This window comes from Physeter macrocephalus, unplaced genomic scaffold (genome assembly GCF_002837175.3).
Source record: "Physeter macrocephalus isolate SW-GA unplaced genomic scaffold, ASM283717v5 random_48, whole genome shotgun sequence".
NCBI lineage: Eukaryota > Metazoa > Chordata > Mammalia > Artiodactyla > Physeteridae > Physeter > Physeter macrocephalus.
Window position 1 is genome coordinate 57,319 of NW_021145334.1, and position 14,043 is coordinate 71,361.

Sequence of the window (14,043 nt, forward strand, 5' to 3'; positions counted from 1 at the left end):
ATCTGCAAAACGGAAGTGACAATACCAGCACCTACGTCATCAGGTTGTTGCAAGCATCAGATGAGTTAATAAACATAAAGCCTGTTGGCATGGAGGAAGCATCATGTATGTCTTGGCTGGGACCGTTAGCCAGTTTGTACTTCCTGCTCGGTCAATCCTAAAACATCAACCTAACCACCCCGCTTTGCTGCTTTATACCCCTCGATGGCTCCCCTTTACTTCCGTGTTGAAGTCCAAACATCTGGTCTGGCCTCACAAGGCACCCACGTCTGGCGCTGCTGACCTCTCCAGCCCATCTTTCACCATTCCCGTCTTTCTTCCCGCTCGCCTCACCCTTTCACTTTAGCCATATAGAACCTGCAGCTTCCTGAATGTTCCTTGTTCTTTCAACCCTCTGCCTTTGTACCTGCTGTTCCTGCTGTTCAGACTGCCTTTCCCGCATTTGTTCACCAGGCAAACGCCTACTCAAGAGTCCAGCCTGAACTCCCCATCCCCACCCCACGCTGGATCAGGCACCCACCCCAGGTTCTTCCTGCACTCCACAGCCCTGATCACCCTGGATGTAGTTCACAGTTTTTCTCCCAAGTCTGGGGTTCCTCCCGGGCAGGGACTGTGTCCCAGGCTTCTGGGACCCCAGTGTTCAGCACAGGGCCCAGCGGAGAAGACACTATCTCTTGGGATGCTTTGGATGGAGGTGTAGTGGACATGTCCCGAACTGGGCATCAGCACACTAGAGTTCCATTCCAAATTGTTGTGTGACCTTCCTTGGGCCAGGCTCCACCCCTCTCGGGGCCTCAGTTTCTCCACCTTTGCAGCACGTCCCATCTGGTCCGATCCCCATGTGTGAACCTTATGCCACAGAAGAATGCGTGGGGGGGCCATAAGCTGCTGCCCCAACCCTGATGGGCACACGCCCCTCCCCCAGATCATAGCCTTTGACGAGCTGCGGACCGACTTCAAGAACCCCATCGACCAGGGGAACCCAGCGCGGGCAGTAAGTGATACGTGTGCTGTGCCGAGGTGTGTCCGTCCGTCTGTCTTGCCATATGTCGCGGGTGGAGGACGACGGGGGGACAGGAAGACAGAGGTAGAGGGGACGGTGGCCGTGCCCCTTCCTCTGCCTTGTCCCCGCCCCCAGCAAACACCTGGCTCGGGCTCAGGGTTCGGGTTCCTCCTGGCGGGGCAGCCGTTGCCAGGCTCTGGGCCGTTGCCATGGAGACGCGGGTGAAGATCCCTCCATGGTGACGGTCGCTATGGGGACGGCGCGGCCGCTTTCCTGCCGCGCCGCCGGAAACGCCGCAGAGCCTGCTCTGGCGCCCCCTGGCGGCCACGTGCAGGGAGTGGGGGGGGGTGTGGGAGGGTGGCGGGGCGCCCCCAGTGCCCGCTCCTTCACCTCCACCATTGCGGTCTTTTCCTCTCCCTTCAGCGCGAGCGTTTAAAAAACATCGAACGCATCTGCTGCCTCCTGAGGAAGGTCAGTGTCAGGGCTAGGGGCAGGAGGCGCCTAGCCGAGCTCAGCGCCACCGTAACCCAGAGCCGGGCCTTCCCCCTCTGCGGCCTGTTTGATCTGCTCTGCCACGTGGGAGGGAGTGGGAGGCTAGAAGCCCTTTCGGTGCCCAGAGGTGATGGTGGGTGGGCACCTCCCAAGTGCTCTTGAAGCTTGGATCGGTCCTAGCACCTGGCCGCTGACCTCTCACCCTCACTCCCCAGCTGGTGGTCCCAGAATACTCCATCCACGGCCTCTTCTGTCTGATGTTTCTGTGTGCAGCAGAGTGGGTGACCCTGGGCCTCAACATCCCCCTCCTCTTCTACCACCTCTGGAGGTGAGGGTGGCAGCTGCCTTCGGGAGGGTGAGATGGGAGAGCGGGGCAGGATGTGGGTGGGAGCCTTGAGGGTGGGCACTCAAGCCCCTCCCTCCCCCCAGGTACTTCCACCGTCCTGCGGATGGCTCTGAGGTCATGTATGACGCGGTCTCCATCATGAATGCTGACATCCTCAACTACTGCCAGAAGGAGTCCTGGTGCAAACTTGCCTTCTACCTGCTCTCCTTCTTCTATTACCTGTACAGGTGAGGTCCCGCCCACGGCGGTCAGAAGTCAGGGAAGGGATGCTCCAGGCACCATCCCTCCAATCCCAGGAAGGGCTGGGCCCCAAGTTCCTGCCCTTTGCCCTTGATGACTGAGGGCAACCTAGGGCGCGACAGGGTGGGTGGCCAGTAGCGGGCATGCTCGCGACTTGGCTCACTGCCTGGTCTTCCCACAGTATGGTTTATACGCTGGTGAGTTTCTAAGGGGGAAGCCGGCCAGGGAGCGAGCCCAGAACGGACCGGACGCCTGTGCACCCCCAGCCCTGCCCCTGGGCCGCAGAGGCCTCAGCCCCGGGGAGGGAGGGGGCACTGGTGCCCCCAGCCTCCTCTCCCCCACCCCAAACTGCTGCTGCGGGGACTTCCCGCCTTCAGAGCCCCCTCCCCTTGGACTAGGGCTGGGCAGAGCTCTAAATAGGGGCAGGAGCTCCTCTGCCAGCCTGTGGGCATGGCAGTCAGTCCTGGAAGGGGCGGGACCTCCGGCCTTGTCCACTTCAGAGGGCATTTAGGCCCTGCCACGGGGCAGGGCTTGACCCTGGAAGTTCTAGGCCGCCCCCCCCCACCCCCCCACCCTGGGGCTCCCCCTGCAGGTGGGGCAGTACCCACACCGGGAATGAGCAGGCTCAGCAGGGGGGCAGCCCCACCCCTAGTCTGCCCTCTCCCCTCCCCCCGCCTTTCTCCCCCGACCCCCCCCCCCGAATGAGCAGGCTCAGCAGGGGGGCAGCCCCACCCCTAGTCTGCCCTCTCCCCTCCCCCAGGCTTTCTCTCCAGACCCCTCCCTGTCCCCCCTTGCCCCAACCCCAGCCACCCTGTCTCTTGGACCTATTTTCTATGTTGCCTGGAGGAGTCCGGCACCCCCTCCCCGGCCATTTGTGACAAAATATGAATAAACTACTGCAAACACGTGGGCCCCAGTTCTGCTCCTAAAAGGCTGAAAGAGGAGATGGGGGGAAAGGGACTGCATAGAGGGCAGTCCTGAGCTAAATCCTTAGCACAGCTGGCCTCACGCCACTAGCCTACAGACCCCGCTAGGGACCTCCTCAGATGGATCAGAGGCCTTTGAGGTCTCCTTAGCAGCTGCCCACTTCCACTCTCACTTTCTCAGCCCCAGATAAACAACTATTTCTGCTGAAACACTTCCATCTGCCTTCCGAGGCAGTATCAAGGCCACCAACTCCAGGGAGCCCTCCCTGGAGGGCCTTCCTTCGAGAAAGCCCAAGCCTGGTCCCCTGGGCAATGCAGAGGCCCCGAAGTGTTGGCAAATGCCCCCATAAGCCCCAGAAACAAGGCTCAAACGAAATCAAGGAAACCAAATCTTCAATGTATGGAAAAATCAGTGCCAGTGGGGACCGGGGGTCACCGGACCAGGTGGAAGGTCAGCCAGTATATCATGAGGGGCTGAAAGGCTGCAGCTCCCAGAGTCAGGTAGAGCTGGAGACGTTGCCGGGGGGCCGGGCCCCCCATGCTGTCGGGGCCCAGGGCTGCTGTTCGCAAAGAGCGCACCTGGAATAAAGGAGAGAGCTGAAGCTGGGCCGGGAAGGGGACGCTTGTCCCCAGCTCCGACCCCAGGAGAAGAGGAGCCAGCCCCAGACTCACGATGAAGTACATGAGCGCGGACGAAGTCCAGGCCAGCGCCACGTAGTAGCCATCGCTGCCGAAGAGCAGGCCCGTGAGAACACTGAGGATCACCCTGCAGCGGGCAGGGGTGGCGGAGGGAGGAAGAGAAGGCTGGAGACCTCCCAAGGGTCCAGGCCTGAGGCTGCCCCAGAGCCCAGCCTAGACCCCACCCACCATCACGAGGGCCCTTTACCCCCAACCTGTCCCCCCAGGGACCTAGACTCACAATGAATTGGGAGGGCCAGGACTCAGCCCTAGGACCTGGATCTGAGACCCCCTTCCCTACCCCAGCTCACCCCTCTCCCCTGTGCTCCCAGGGTGACTCTCAACACATTCCTGACCTCCTGAGCAACACCGAGGAGTCCCCGCGGAGGCTGCTGAAAGCAGGTGCTCCCTCTAGGAGAGAGGAGCTAGAGGGGGTCCAGGCCCACAGTCCGAGGCTGTAGCTATGCAGGCCGGGAACCCAGGGCGGTAGGCACCCCGACCCAGGCGAGCCTCCCTCTCGGCCCACAGGTGCTCACCCCACATATTTGTAGCCGCTGTAGGCCAGCAGGTGGAAGGTGCTCAGGTCGCTGCGCACGGTGGCCAGGTAGACGCCCAGGAGCAGAGCTAGCACCTCCATCACAACCCACACCAGTGCCGTGCTTGCACACAGGCCCAGCACCTCTGGGGAGAACCTGTGGCCGTGTGGGGGTGGGGTGAGGGGAGCCCCAAACCAGCCAGCCCGTGGCAGGTGCAAGAATGGGAGCACGGGTGGACTTGGGAGCTGGCACATCCCCTAGGGAGGTGAGGAGAGGAGTCGGGAGGGGGGAGGTGGTGTGAATGGGGAGGGGGTTGGCACTGACCTTTTCTGAATGCCCAGTGCCATCCCAGCCAGCAGCACGTAGGTGATGAAGGCCATTGCTGCCAAGAGCCAGAGAGATGCCATCAGCCTGGTTTCCTCAACCAGAGCCACCCCCCGCTAGGTATTCAGAGCCACTGACACCCCCATACTTCCTTCCCTGCATATCCCCACATGCTCGACCTCCACACTCAGCTCCCCAGTGCCCTGCCTGGGATGCCTTTTCCTGCTCAGCCCTCTCCCACTGTGTAAATGCTACCTGACCCTTCTCTCAGGACCACCACGCCACCTCCTTCCCCGTCCCTGTACTAGGAAACTCACCAAAGTTTCCTGCTGTGTCTCAGAAACTACATCACAGGCCAGAGTCACCTCTGCTATTTTCACAAAAGCTCAGGTGGCAGCTGGGTTTTCACAGCTATTTCAACTCCTCAGTCCTGTCCTCTGCCCCCTTCAAGCACCAGAACTGATGTGCCCACAAGAGGGCACAGTGTCTGGAGACAGGCAACCAACTCTACCACCTATAAGCTGTGTATCCTCAAAGATACTCAACTCTCTCTGAGCCTTGGCTTCAACGTGTAAAACAGGGATGGCAGTTCCTGCCTTACACAGTGACTATGAGAGGGAAACAAAATGAAGGCGGGAAGAACCTGTGTCTCTCCCAGGGCGGCTGGGCTGTTTGGCTGCCCTAGCCCTTCTGAGGGCTGGCCCGGGCATACTCACCCCTCCTCCAGCATGTCCACCAGGGGCCTCGCCTTGTGCAGGCCCCAGGACAGAGAGAAGTCAGATGCAGAGTCTGCCAGCCACTGCACAGTGTGGGCGGCCTGACCCATGCCATGTAGGACAGGCAGCTGTGGGAACCCAGAAGGGAGTGACCACCTCCTCAAAGAAGGGGATACTGGAGCGGGCCTTGGAGGACAAGTAATAACGGTGATAACAGCTAATATTTACTGCGTGCTTCCTGTGTGCCACGTGCTGGCTGAGCACACACATCCCTTCGCTGAATTTCCACAACAGTCCTCTGTGGTAGGAACTGTTGTTATTCCAGTTTTTCAGGAGCATGAAGGTGGCCACCTGAGGTCCCATAGCTGGAAGTTGCAGGGCCAGGTCTAAACCCAAGGCTCCAGGCTGGGGAGGGACATGGTCTAAGTCAAGTGGCAGGAAGGTCTCAAAAGGGAGTACCCTGAGAGCACACCCAGGAAGCTGCTTACTGGTCACCCCACTCTGTCTGCCTGGTCCACCTGGCATCTAGGGACACCACAAAAGCCACACACAAAAGCACCAAGAGCAGATGCTGAACCAACACGTGAGCCTCTCTCTTCTCGTTGGCGCCTCAAGGCACAAGGCCCCCCATAACCCCCAGCCCAGGTCAAAGACTCACTGGGGATATAGAGGTCGGGGGCGTTGAGGTCTTGCCGCGGGGGCAAAGGCACATCACGACTGTACTGCACTTCCCAGTGCTGGTGGTGGCAGCAGCAGCCAGGTTAGGAGGAAAAGACAAGAGAGGAAAGAAGGGGGTTGAGATCTGGGGGCCAGGCTCTGGGGCAGGATGAGGGAGGCAAGGGGGTCCACCAGCTCACCTGGTAGGCAGCTCACCTGGTGTGTGTAGGGGAAGACCAGTAGCCCTAGCTTCTTGGCCACATAGGCTGTGTCCACAGCGAAAAAATACTTGAGTTTGTTCACAGACACAAAACGGTGCAGCTGAGAGGGGAGAGAGGAGGCTGTGGGCAAGCTGCACCCCAAACCTCAGGGTGCTCCTCTATGTGCTCCTTCCCTGAGGGCTGCTGTGAGGATTAGGTGGGATCCCGTGACGCCCCAGCCCTGGCCAGAAATCCTGCCACCCTTGCCCTGGGGGTGGGCCACACCTCCTTGTGCACCATGTCCTTCCCATGGGATGCGATGGAGCTGCCATAGGCCATAGCCATGTTGGCCATTGGGTCCCCAATCAAGTGGTTGACATTGAAGGCCACGTCGGCTCCTGGGGCTGGGTATCCCCCCGGCTGGCTGGAGTAACCACCGCTTGTGTCATCGAAGAGGGGCGGGGGATCCGGAGCTGCCCGGGCCCTGTGCTTGGAGCCTGTGGGTTTGTAGGTACCAGAGTAGATGACAGGAATACCAAGCATGAGCCCAAACCACTGCCCCTTCCCCAGGCTGGGCAGCCCTGTATGGGTCCTGGGAGCACCAAGCAATCAGTGAGGGAAACTAGCTGGATGAGGAGTAGCTGGCCCAGAAAGAACTTTGATGAGGGATCCTTTTGGAGAGGTGCTAAATGTGGGCAAAGAAAGAGCTGAGGCAGCCCCTGGAAGTGGTTGCCCGTCTGAGGGTTCCTGGGGGCCTCCTCAAGGGGACTGATCTCTGAACTGAGCCTTGGAGACTGAGTCTGCTAGGTGAAGACAATTGGCAGGGCATCCCACCGTGAACAAGGGTGGGAAAGGCGACGGCTGGCTACGCGGAGGCCCTGGGCAGTGGTGAGAAACCCTACCAGGGTCATGACAGGGAAAGGAAGTTTGGGAGGCAAACCCCATTCATGCCCGAGTCGGGCACGGGGATCCCAGCAAGGCTGTCACCGCCCGATCTGATCTCAGGTTTGGGCCGAGAGGGCGAAGTCCAGGACGCGTTGCAGAGTCTCACGGGGCAGGAATCCGAATGACATCCGCCGCCCTGGGCAGCGGTCACGGCCGCCCCTCTCCCTCAGGGTGAGCGGGCCACGCAGCCGACACTCCTCGGGCCGGTCGGCCCGCGCCCCCGCCCACCCCGCGCCCCACGCACCGTGGGCTCCGTAGCCCGAGTGATAAGCCATGGCCCCGACGCTCGCTCTTTCCGAGGGCCCGCTGCGTCGCCTCGTGGTACGAATACTAGTGAGGAAGCTGCTTCGTTCCCTGGGCACCGACCGAGGTTACCGAGCAGCCAGACACGTCCCCGTCCTGTCCGACGACAGCCGCATGTCCGCTACGTCATCCTCTGCCGCCTGCCATTGGCTCCTCGGCGGCGCCGGCTCGCCCATCCCCTCTCCCAATTGGTTACTGGCGTGCCCTCGCCGAAGCGGATTCGGCAGTAACCAACTTCCGGGAGGGGGAATAGGCGGAGCAACTTGAGGCGCTCTCGGATTGGATAGTGCGGTTGTTAGTTCAAGGCGGAGCAGCCAATAGAAGGGTTAAAGTAGGAGGAGGTTGAGAAGTATTTCCGCGCCTGCGCAGTGGAGCACTTGACGCTCTACCTGCCACGACTACAGCAGGAGGAGACCCGGCGGAGGCTGGCGGAGGCTGGAGTCCGGGAATGAAGTTTCGCTCGCGGGACGTACTCCAAGAGGGAGTGGGACGGTGGGGCTATGACCAAGCCCTGTCCCTCGGGGCTCTTTCCCCTCCTCCTCAATGCTAGCTTTCCTTCCTCGTCCTCCATACTTCCCCCAGTACTGGCGCGGAGCCCGGGCAGCCGAGGCGGGGGTGGGGTGCTGGTAGGAGCCGGGGCACAGCAGTGACTGCGCGCCTCCTCCTGCCTCCCACCACTCCTTTCCGCGCGGGTGCTGTCCGCTGTCTGGTGCTGAAATTCCGTACCGCCACTGCCGCCATCCTGCAGACTCCGAGGGCCTGGGCTCTCGATACACACACACACACACACACACAAACACACACACACACACCTGGGCTCTCGATACACACACACACACACACCTGGGCTCTCGATATACACACACACCTGGGCTCTCGATACACACACACACACACACACACACACACACACACACACACACACACATTACATGTATTGAAAAACCGAGGTCCGGGTCTGAAGTCCCAGAAATTGGGTGGTAATAAATTGGGTGGTAATAGTTGGGATAGGATCCTTCTGCACCAGGCTTGTCCCGTCAACTCTCCCGTGGTCCAGATGATTTGTGGGTGGAGGTGTGCCGATTCGCCTCCTGAAGCTGTGGTTGCAGCTCCTGAGTCATTGCCAGCCCTTCAGTCATCTCGAAGTGAGACCCCCAAGCCTCACTCATGACCTCAGGGGCTCCTTTCTCTCCACCTTTCTCTCATTCCCACCTTCCCCGGAGACAGTCTTCAGGGCCTCCCTTCACACAGATCTCCAGCCACCACTTCCTACAGAGCAAGATCAGGTCCTCTTCGACCTGCCTCTAGTTAGCTACCCAGTGTCCAGTTACACCAGGTGACCTTCCTGCTCTCCGAACTCAATCCACGTGGTCCAATTGCAGTGCCTTTGCCCAGAAGTCCCCTCCACCTGGGATGCCCTTCCCCCTCATATCCACTTGTCCAAAACCTAATTATCCTTTAAGAGTCAGTTCAACCTGTGCCTCTCAGAGAGACAGAGGGAAGAGTCCTGGCTTGGGATGGAGGCCGGAGGCCAGGCTCTAGGCTCCCTCTGGGTGCAGTAGTTTGCCCTGGATGTAAATGCCATGAGGACAGGGCCTGTGTCATTCTCCACTTCTACACTTGTCTTCACGATGCTTGTGAATGCTTCACAGTACTTGCATATAGAAGACACCTAATAAACATCTGCGCCTAATAATTTTTTTTTAATGGATGAAACTCTGGTTCAGTCCTTTTTTCTCTCTACCGTTTCCGTTCCTTCATCTTTAAATGGGTAGGGGTGTTGAACAGAATGGTCTTCGAGTTGCTCTTTGGGGAAAAAAAAAATCACAAAACAAACCCCACCTAGCATTGCAGCTCCCTATGTCCCACCCACTGATTGTCTACCTTGGGGGCTAGGCCCTGGCCCAGGGGCAGATGTGAAGGTCTGAGGCCCCTGAGGGTCAGAGAGCAGCACTGGGGCCACCAGTACCTGGGAGGGGGTCCTCTCATGCAGGACAAATCCCACTCGCCTGTACAGCATGATGAATGTGCATTGAATCCAGCACCTTTCCATCCCCATTTCTCCGGTGGGAAAAGTGAGGTTGGGGGTGAAGGGTGCCGACTCAAGATCACAAAACCTAGGGCCCCGGGTGTCCTGGCCTCCTGCTTGCCTGCTCTGAGTGGAGCCCAGCGCCTCTGTCCAGCTAACGAGGCTCACCACAGCTTTCAGGGCTGTAACTGCCCCCTCCACCACCACAAGCGAGGCTTCAGGCGTGGGGTCTGGGTGAGCTCAGGCCTGGGCCTACTCAGAGATAGGACCCCGCGGGTACCCACCCTCTTCGAGATTCATTTTACAGCAGGCCCCAGAGAGCAAGGACTCGTCCAAGGTCGCAAGCTCGATCGCGGCAGGAAGGGAACCCAGGCGTCCGTCCGCCCAGCCTGGGCTTCTCAGGGGCGGGGGCAGCACCCGCGGTGCCAGGCGCTGCCGGCGGCGCAGAGGGTGCCGCGGGGGCGGGGTCAGCGGAGGGCGGGGCGCCGGGCACCGCGGCTGCCAACGCCTCCGCCGCGCTCAGGCTCTAGCTCCGCGCACTCCCTCCGCGGCCGCTGAGCCGAGCGGACGCCCTCCGGGGCCGCGCCGCAGCCCTCCGCGCTCCCCCCTATCATGCCCCGGGCCCGGGCGGGGGCCGCCCAAGCAGCCAGGACACCATGCCCGAGGGCGGCGGTGGCGGCGACGGCGGGGAGGTGCCCGCGCTCATCCCGGACGGCGAGCCGCTGCGGGAGGAGGTACCGGCTCTGTGTGGTGGGGGCCGGAGCCGGGGCTGGAGCGGGAAGAGGGGGACAAGGGAAGGGGCGACCCCCGAGGCGGGGGCTGAGGAGGGAAGTCCGGAGACCCTGTGGCCAATGACGTCACTGGGGTAGCCTGCGTCCTGCAGGAGGTCCTGGGACCTAGGGGCCCACGTGGGGGTAGGGGTGGGGTTGGCTGGGAAGGGATATGGGGGCAACTCCCGCCCCCGACGCCCCCTCATCCCGCTTCGCCTTCCTGTGACGTCAGCACCTGGCCCCTGCGCGGCCCCATTCTGCAGCGCTGCCCCTCACCCCCAGAGCCCCGGGGTCAGGCCCCCAGGCACTCACGAGATGCCTGGGCGGCGCCTGCAATGCAGCAGCGGCAGCGGGGACTTGGGGGGCGGGGAGCGGAGGGAGGAGGGGAAAGAGGGAGGGAGGTGGCCTCCGGTACCCCTTCTCCCTCTCCCTGAGGTGAGGCCCCAGGGCCCATCCTGCTGGTTGGGACCCTCAGAATGGCCCCTCCTCAGTCCTAGCCAGGAAGAGGGTCTGCAGGGCTGTAGGGCCCAGTGTGGGGTGTTGGGGGTGGTGGGTGGTGAGTAGATCTCTGTGTGTGTTTCGGTGGACAGAGGGTGCTTGTGGGTGTGTGAATGTCAGTGCGTGCTCCGCACACCTTGAATGGGATATACGTGCCCTATAGTCAGGTGAGGGTCTGGTGGGTCCCTTGGCTTGGGTGAAATGCTCACGTGTGAGTGCATGTGAGTGTATCGTCCTGCGGTGTGTGGGTCTCTCCCGGTAGAGTCTGTAGCGTGTGGGTGTCAGGTCGCAGTAGGGGTGGGGGCGTGTGCACCGTGGTAGGTAAGGGGCTGCCGTGTCCGTGCGCTTCAGTGAATGTGTAACATTTATGTGCATCTGTGTGTCCTGTGGTGGGTGGGTTGGGGGAGGGGATGCGTGTGCACCCGTGTGCCAAGTTACAGTGGGGGAGGGGGGTTGCGCCCTGGGCTCTGGTGAGGGTCTGCTGCGTGCTGGCTAGACAGGCAGCGGTCACGTTTCCGGTGGGGGGTTCTTCCGTGAACTTGGGGTGGGGTGGGGGTCGCGGATGAGGGTAGGTGCATCCCCCTGGCCCCGCAGGTCAGGGTAGTGGTACGCCTCTGTGGTGGGCGGCTGCTCTGGGCTGGGGTGGGGACAGTTCCTCTCCTCCTGCGTTTCTCATGGCCTGGTGGGGGTGGGATTGTGGGGGAGAAAGGGGCCCCTTAACCCCCCCCACCGCTGCTTCCTCCAGGCCACGTCTTCCCCCGCAGGTCAGGGTAGTGGTACGCCTCTGTGGTGGGCGGCTGCTCTGGGCTGGGGTGGGGACAGTTCCTCTCCTCCTGCGTTTCTCATGGCCTGGTGGGGGTGGGATTGTGGGGGAGAAAGGGGCCCCTTAACCCCCCCCACCGCTGCTTCCTCCAGACCACGTCTTCCTTCTCCCCCTTTTCACCCCTTCTCCCTTCCCCCTTCTCTCTCCTTAGGCACCTGGGGATGAGGCGGGAGCCAGGCCAGGGAGTGGTCCCTGCTGCGCAGCAGCTGTGTCCCGCCCCCCTCAGCACAGATGGGGAGTCTGCCCACCGCCCAGACTCACACCGCCTCTCCCTCTCTTCCTCTTTCTCATTTACTTAAAAGCCTCGCCCAAGTCTCCTGCTGTCCCTAGCGCGACCAAGGGACCAGAGGGAGTTGCAGGGTAACGGTAATAGTATTTATTCCCATGGCCAGACCCTGTGCTAAGATCTTCACACATTATGATCTCAGTGAATCCTCACAACAGCCCCAGTTTACAGAGGAGGAAGTTGAGGTCCAGAGAGGATGAGGGAACTGCCCAAGTCATACAGTGAGTGGTGGAGCCAGCACCCAATCCTGGACTCCTAAGCCCATGCTCTTCACCCCTAGGACCCCTGCCACCCTGGTTTCCCACACCACCAGGTCCAGGAGTCAGTGCCCAGAGAGGGCAGGGATATGGCCGCAATCACACAGCAAATCGGGAGCAAAGTCGGGACCGGAGCTCAGTTTTCTCAGTGGCCAGTCGTGGGGGAGAGGGGGGTCCTCTCCTCTTTGGGCAGAGATGGGTCTATTTTGTCCTACATGCCCCTGACCGAGAGATGACAGGGCACAGTGGAGGATAGGCTTGGGGCAGAGAGGCCTGGATTTGAGTCCTGCAGCTCGACCGTCACTTGGCTAGAAGGGCGAGGCCTGGAGCAAGTTGCCCCGTCCCTCAGAGCCTCAGTTTCCTCCTCTGTAAAGTGGGGGCACAGCACCACCTCCTTCAAGGGGCTTCAGCAGCGCAGCGGGCCCGGCTGACGGTCGCGTGCTGACCCACGCCCCTCCTGTCTCCGCCCGCTCTGCAGCAGCGGCCCCTGAAACAGTCCCTGGGAAGCTCCCTGTGCCGCGAGTCGCACTGGAAGTGCCTGCTCCTCACGCTGCTCATCCACGCCTGCGGCGCCGTGGTGGCCTGGTGTCGCCTGGCCACGGTGCCACGGCTGGTGCTGGGGCCCGAGGCGGCCCTGGCCCAGGGGGCCGGGGGCCCGCCGCCCACCTACGCAGCCAGCCCCTGCTCGGATGGCTACCTGTACATCCCACTGGCCTTCGTCTCCCTCCTCTACCTCCTCTACCTGGCCGAGTGCTGGCACTGCCACGTGCGCTCCTGCCAGGCGCCGCGCACCGACGCCAACACCGTGCTCGCCCTGATCCGCCGGCTGCAGCAGGCGCCGCCCTGCGTCTGGTGGAAGGCCACCAGCTACCACTACGTGCGGCGCACCCGCCAGATCACCCGCTACCGCAACGGCGACGCCTACACCACCACGCAGGTGTACCACGAGAGGGCCGACAGCCGCTCGGCTCGGGGCGAGTTCGACTACTCGGCCCACGGCGTCCGCGACGTCTCCAAGGAGCTCGTGGGCCTGGCCGACCACGCGGCCACGCGGCTGCGCTTCACCAAGTGCTTCAGCTTCGGCAGCGCCGAGGCCGAGGCCTCGTACCTCACGCAGCGGGCCCGCTTCTTCAGCGCCAACGAGGGCCTGGATGACTACCTGGAGGCCCGGGAGGGCATGCACCTGAAGGACGTGGACTTCCGCGAGTCCCTCATGGTGTTCGCCGACCCTCGCAGCCCGCCGTGGTACGCGCGCGCCTGGGTCTTCTGGCTGGTGTCGGCGGCCACGCTGTCCTGGCCGCTGCGCGTCGTGGCGGCCTACGGCACGGCGCACGTGCACTACCAGGTGGAGAAGCTCTTCGGCGCCGGCTCGCCCGCGCCCGGGGCCGGGCCCAGCGGGCCGCCGCTCTCCCGCGTGGCCACGGTGGACTTCACCGAGCTCGAGTGGCACATCTGCTCCAACCGGCAGCTGGTGCCCAGCTACTCGGAGGCCGTGGTCATGGACGCCAGCTCGGGCGCCTACCTCCGTGGCTGCGAGCGCTGCCGCCGCTCCGTCAGCAGCAACTCGCTGCCGCCCGCCCGGCCCAGCGGGCCCCGCCTGCCGTTTAGCCGCAGCCGCCTCTCGCTGGGAGCCGGGGGCCGCGCCACGCCCGGGGTCTTCCGGAGCCTAAGCGGGGGGCCGCTGGGGCGCCGTGGAGAGGACACGGAGCCCCTGGAAAGCCCGCCGTGCTATGAGGACGCCCTTTACTTCCCGGTGCTCATCGTGCACGGTGACAGCGGCTGCCAGGGGGACGGGCGGGGTGCGCCCTGAGGCCCACGCGGCCGCCACACCGGCCCTCTCCCCAGCATCCCCCCCGCGGGGCTTCCAGGCCTGAGTAATTGTTATCCAAAACAGGAGGGAAGACAGACCAGCACACAGGGGGTAGGGTGAGGCTGGAGCCCTCAGACGGGCTAACGCGCAGGGACCCACGGTCATTCGGGGGCGGAGGCACACCACCGCGGGGGGGGGGGGGGC

The 14,043-nt window shown here is 62.4% G+C and overlaps 3 protein-coding genes across 7 annotated transcripts; 2 read left to right on the forward strand and 1 right to left on the reverse strand.

Moving 5' to 3' along the window:
- The first annotated feature begins 852 nt into the window (after positions 1-852).
- On the forward strand, positions 853-2,747 carry CNIH2 (cornichon family AMPA receptor auxiliary protein 2). Its single transcript, XM_028483592.2, is given in 6 exon segments — positions 853-873; positions 875-994; positions 1,427-1,474; positions 1,711-1,823; positions 1,925-2,068; positions 2,263-2,747. Coding segments are annotated over 6 exon segments (474 nt in total). The 3' UTR covers positions 2,291-2,747.
- Positions 2,748-3,383: 636 nt separating this feature from the next.
- On the reverse strand, positions 3,384-7,504 carry YIF1A (Yip1 interacting factor homolog A, membrane trafficking protein). 5 transcript variants are annotated; one of them, XM_028483590.1, is made up of 9 exons: positions 7,308-7,490; positions 6,404-6,615; positions 6,135-6,239; positions 5,920-5,998; positions 4,546-4,603; positions 4,222-4,377; positions 4,042-4,096; positions 3,680-3,773; positions 3,384-3,586 (listed from the first exon to the last, which is right to left on the reverse strand). In XM_028483590.1, exons 1-9 carry the CDS (start codon positions 7,336-7,338, stop codon positions 3,417-3,419), a joined length of 960 nt encoding a protein of 319 aa, XP_028339391.1. In that variant the 5' UTR covers positions 7,339-7,490; the 3' UTR covers positions 3,384-3,416. The 5 variants fall into 5 exon arrangements, with proteins under 5 accessions (XP_028339391.1, XP_007128289.1, XP_054938216.1 ...); XM_007128227.2 differs by lacking the exon at positions 4,042-4,096 and having other exon boundaries at positions 7,308-7,504; XM_055082241.1 differs by lacking the exon at positions 4,222-4,377 and having other exon boundaries at positions 7,308-7,488.
- Positions 7,505-10,051: 2,547 nt separating this feature from the next.
- On the forward strand, positions 10,052-13,877 carry TMEM151A (transmembrane protein 151A). The gene is made up of 2 exons (XM_024133454.2): positions 10,052-10,129; positions 12,508-13,877. The coding sequence occupies exons 1-2, from the start codon at positions 10,052-10,054 to the stop codon at positions 13,837-13,839; spliced, it is 1,410 nt and encodes a 469-aa protein (XP_023989222.1). The 3' UTR covers positions 13,840-13,877.
- Positions 13,878-14,043: the final 166 nt, after the last annotated feature.

Excerpts from the sequence above, each read along its gene's own strand:
- YIF1A (XM_028483590.1), bottom strand. The coding sequence starts at position 7,338 with ATGGCTTATCACTCGGGCTACGGAGCCCACG. Across the intron at positions 4,604-5,919 it reads CCCCGACCTCTATATCCCCA|CAATGGCCTTCATCACCTAC; the intron begins GTGAGTCTTTGA and ends GGCTCTTGGCAG. Across the intron at positions 3,774-4,041 it reads TCCTCGGTGTTGCTCAGGAG|GGTGATCCTCAGTGTTCTCA; the intron begins GTCAGGAATGTG and ends TGCCCGCTGCAG.
- TMEM151A (XM_024133454.2), top strand. The coding sequence starts at position 10,052 with ATGCCCGAGGGCGGCGGTGGCGGCGACGGCGGGGAGGTGCCCGCGCTC. Across the intron at positions 10,130-12,507 it reads GCGAGCCGCTGCGGGAGGAG|CAGCGGCCCCTGAAACAGTC; the intron begins GTACCGGCTCTG and ends CCCGCTCTGCAG.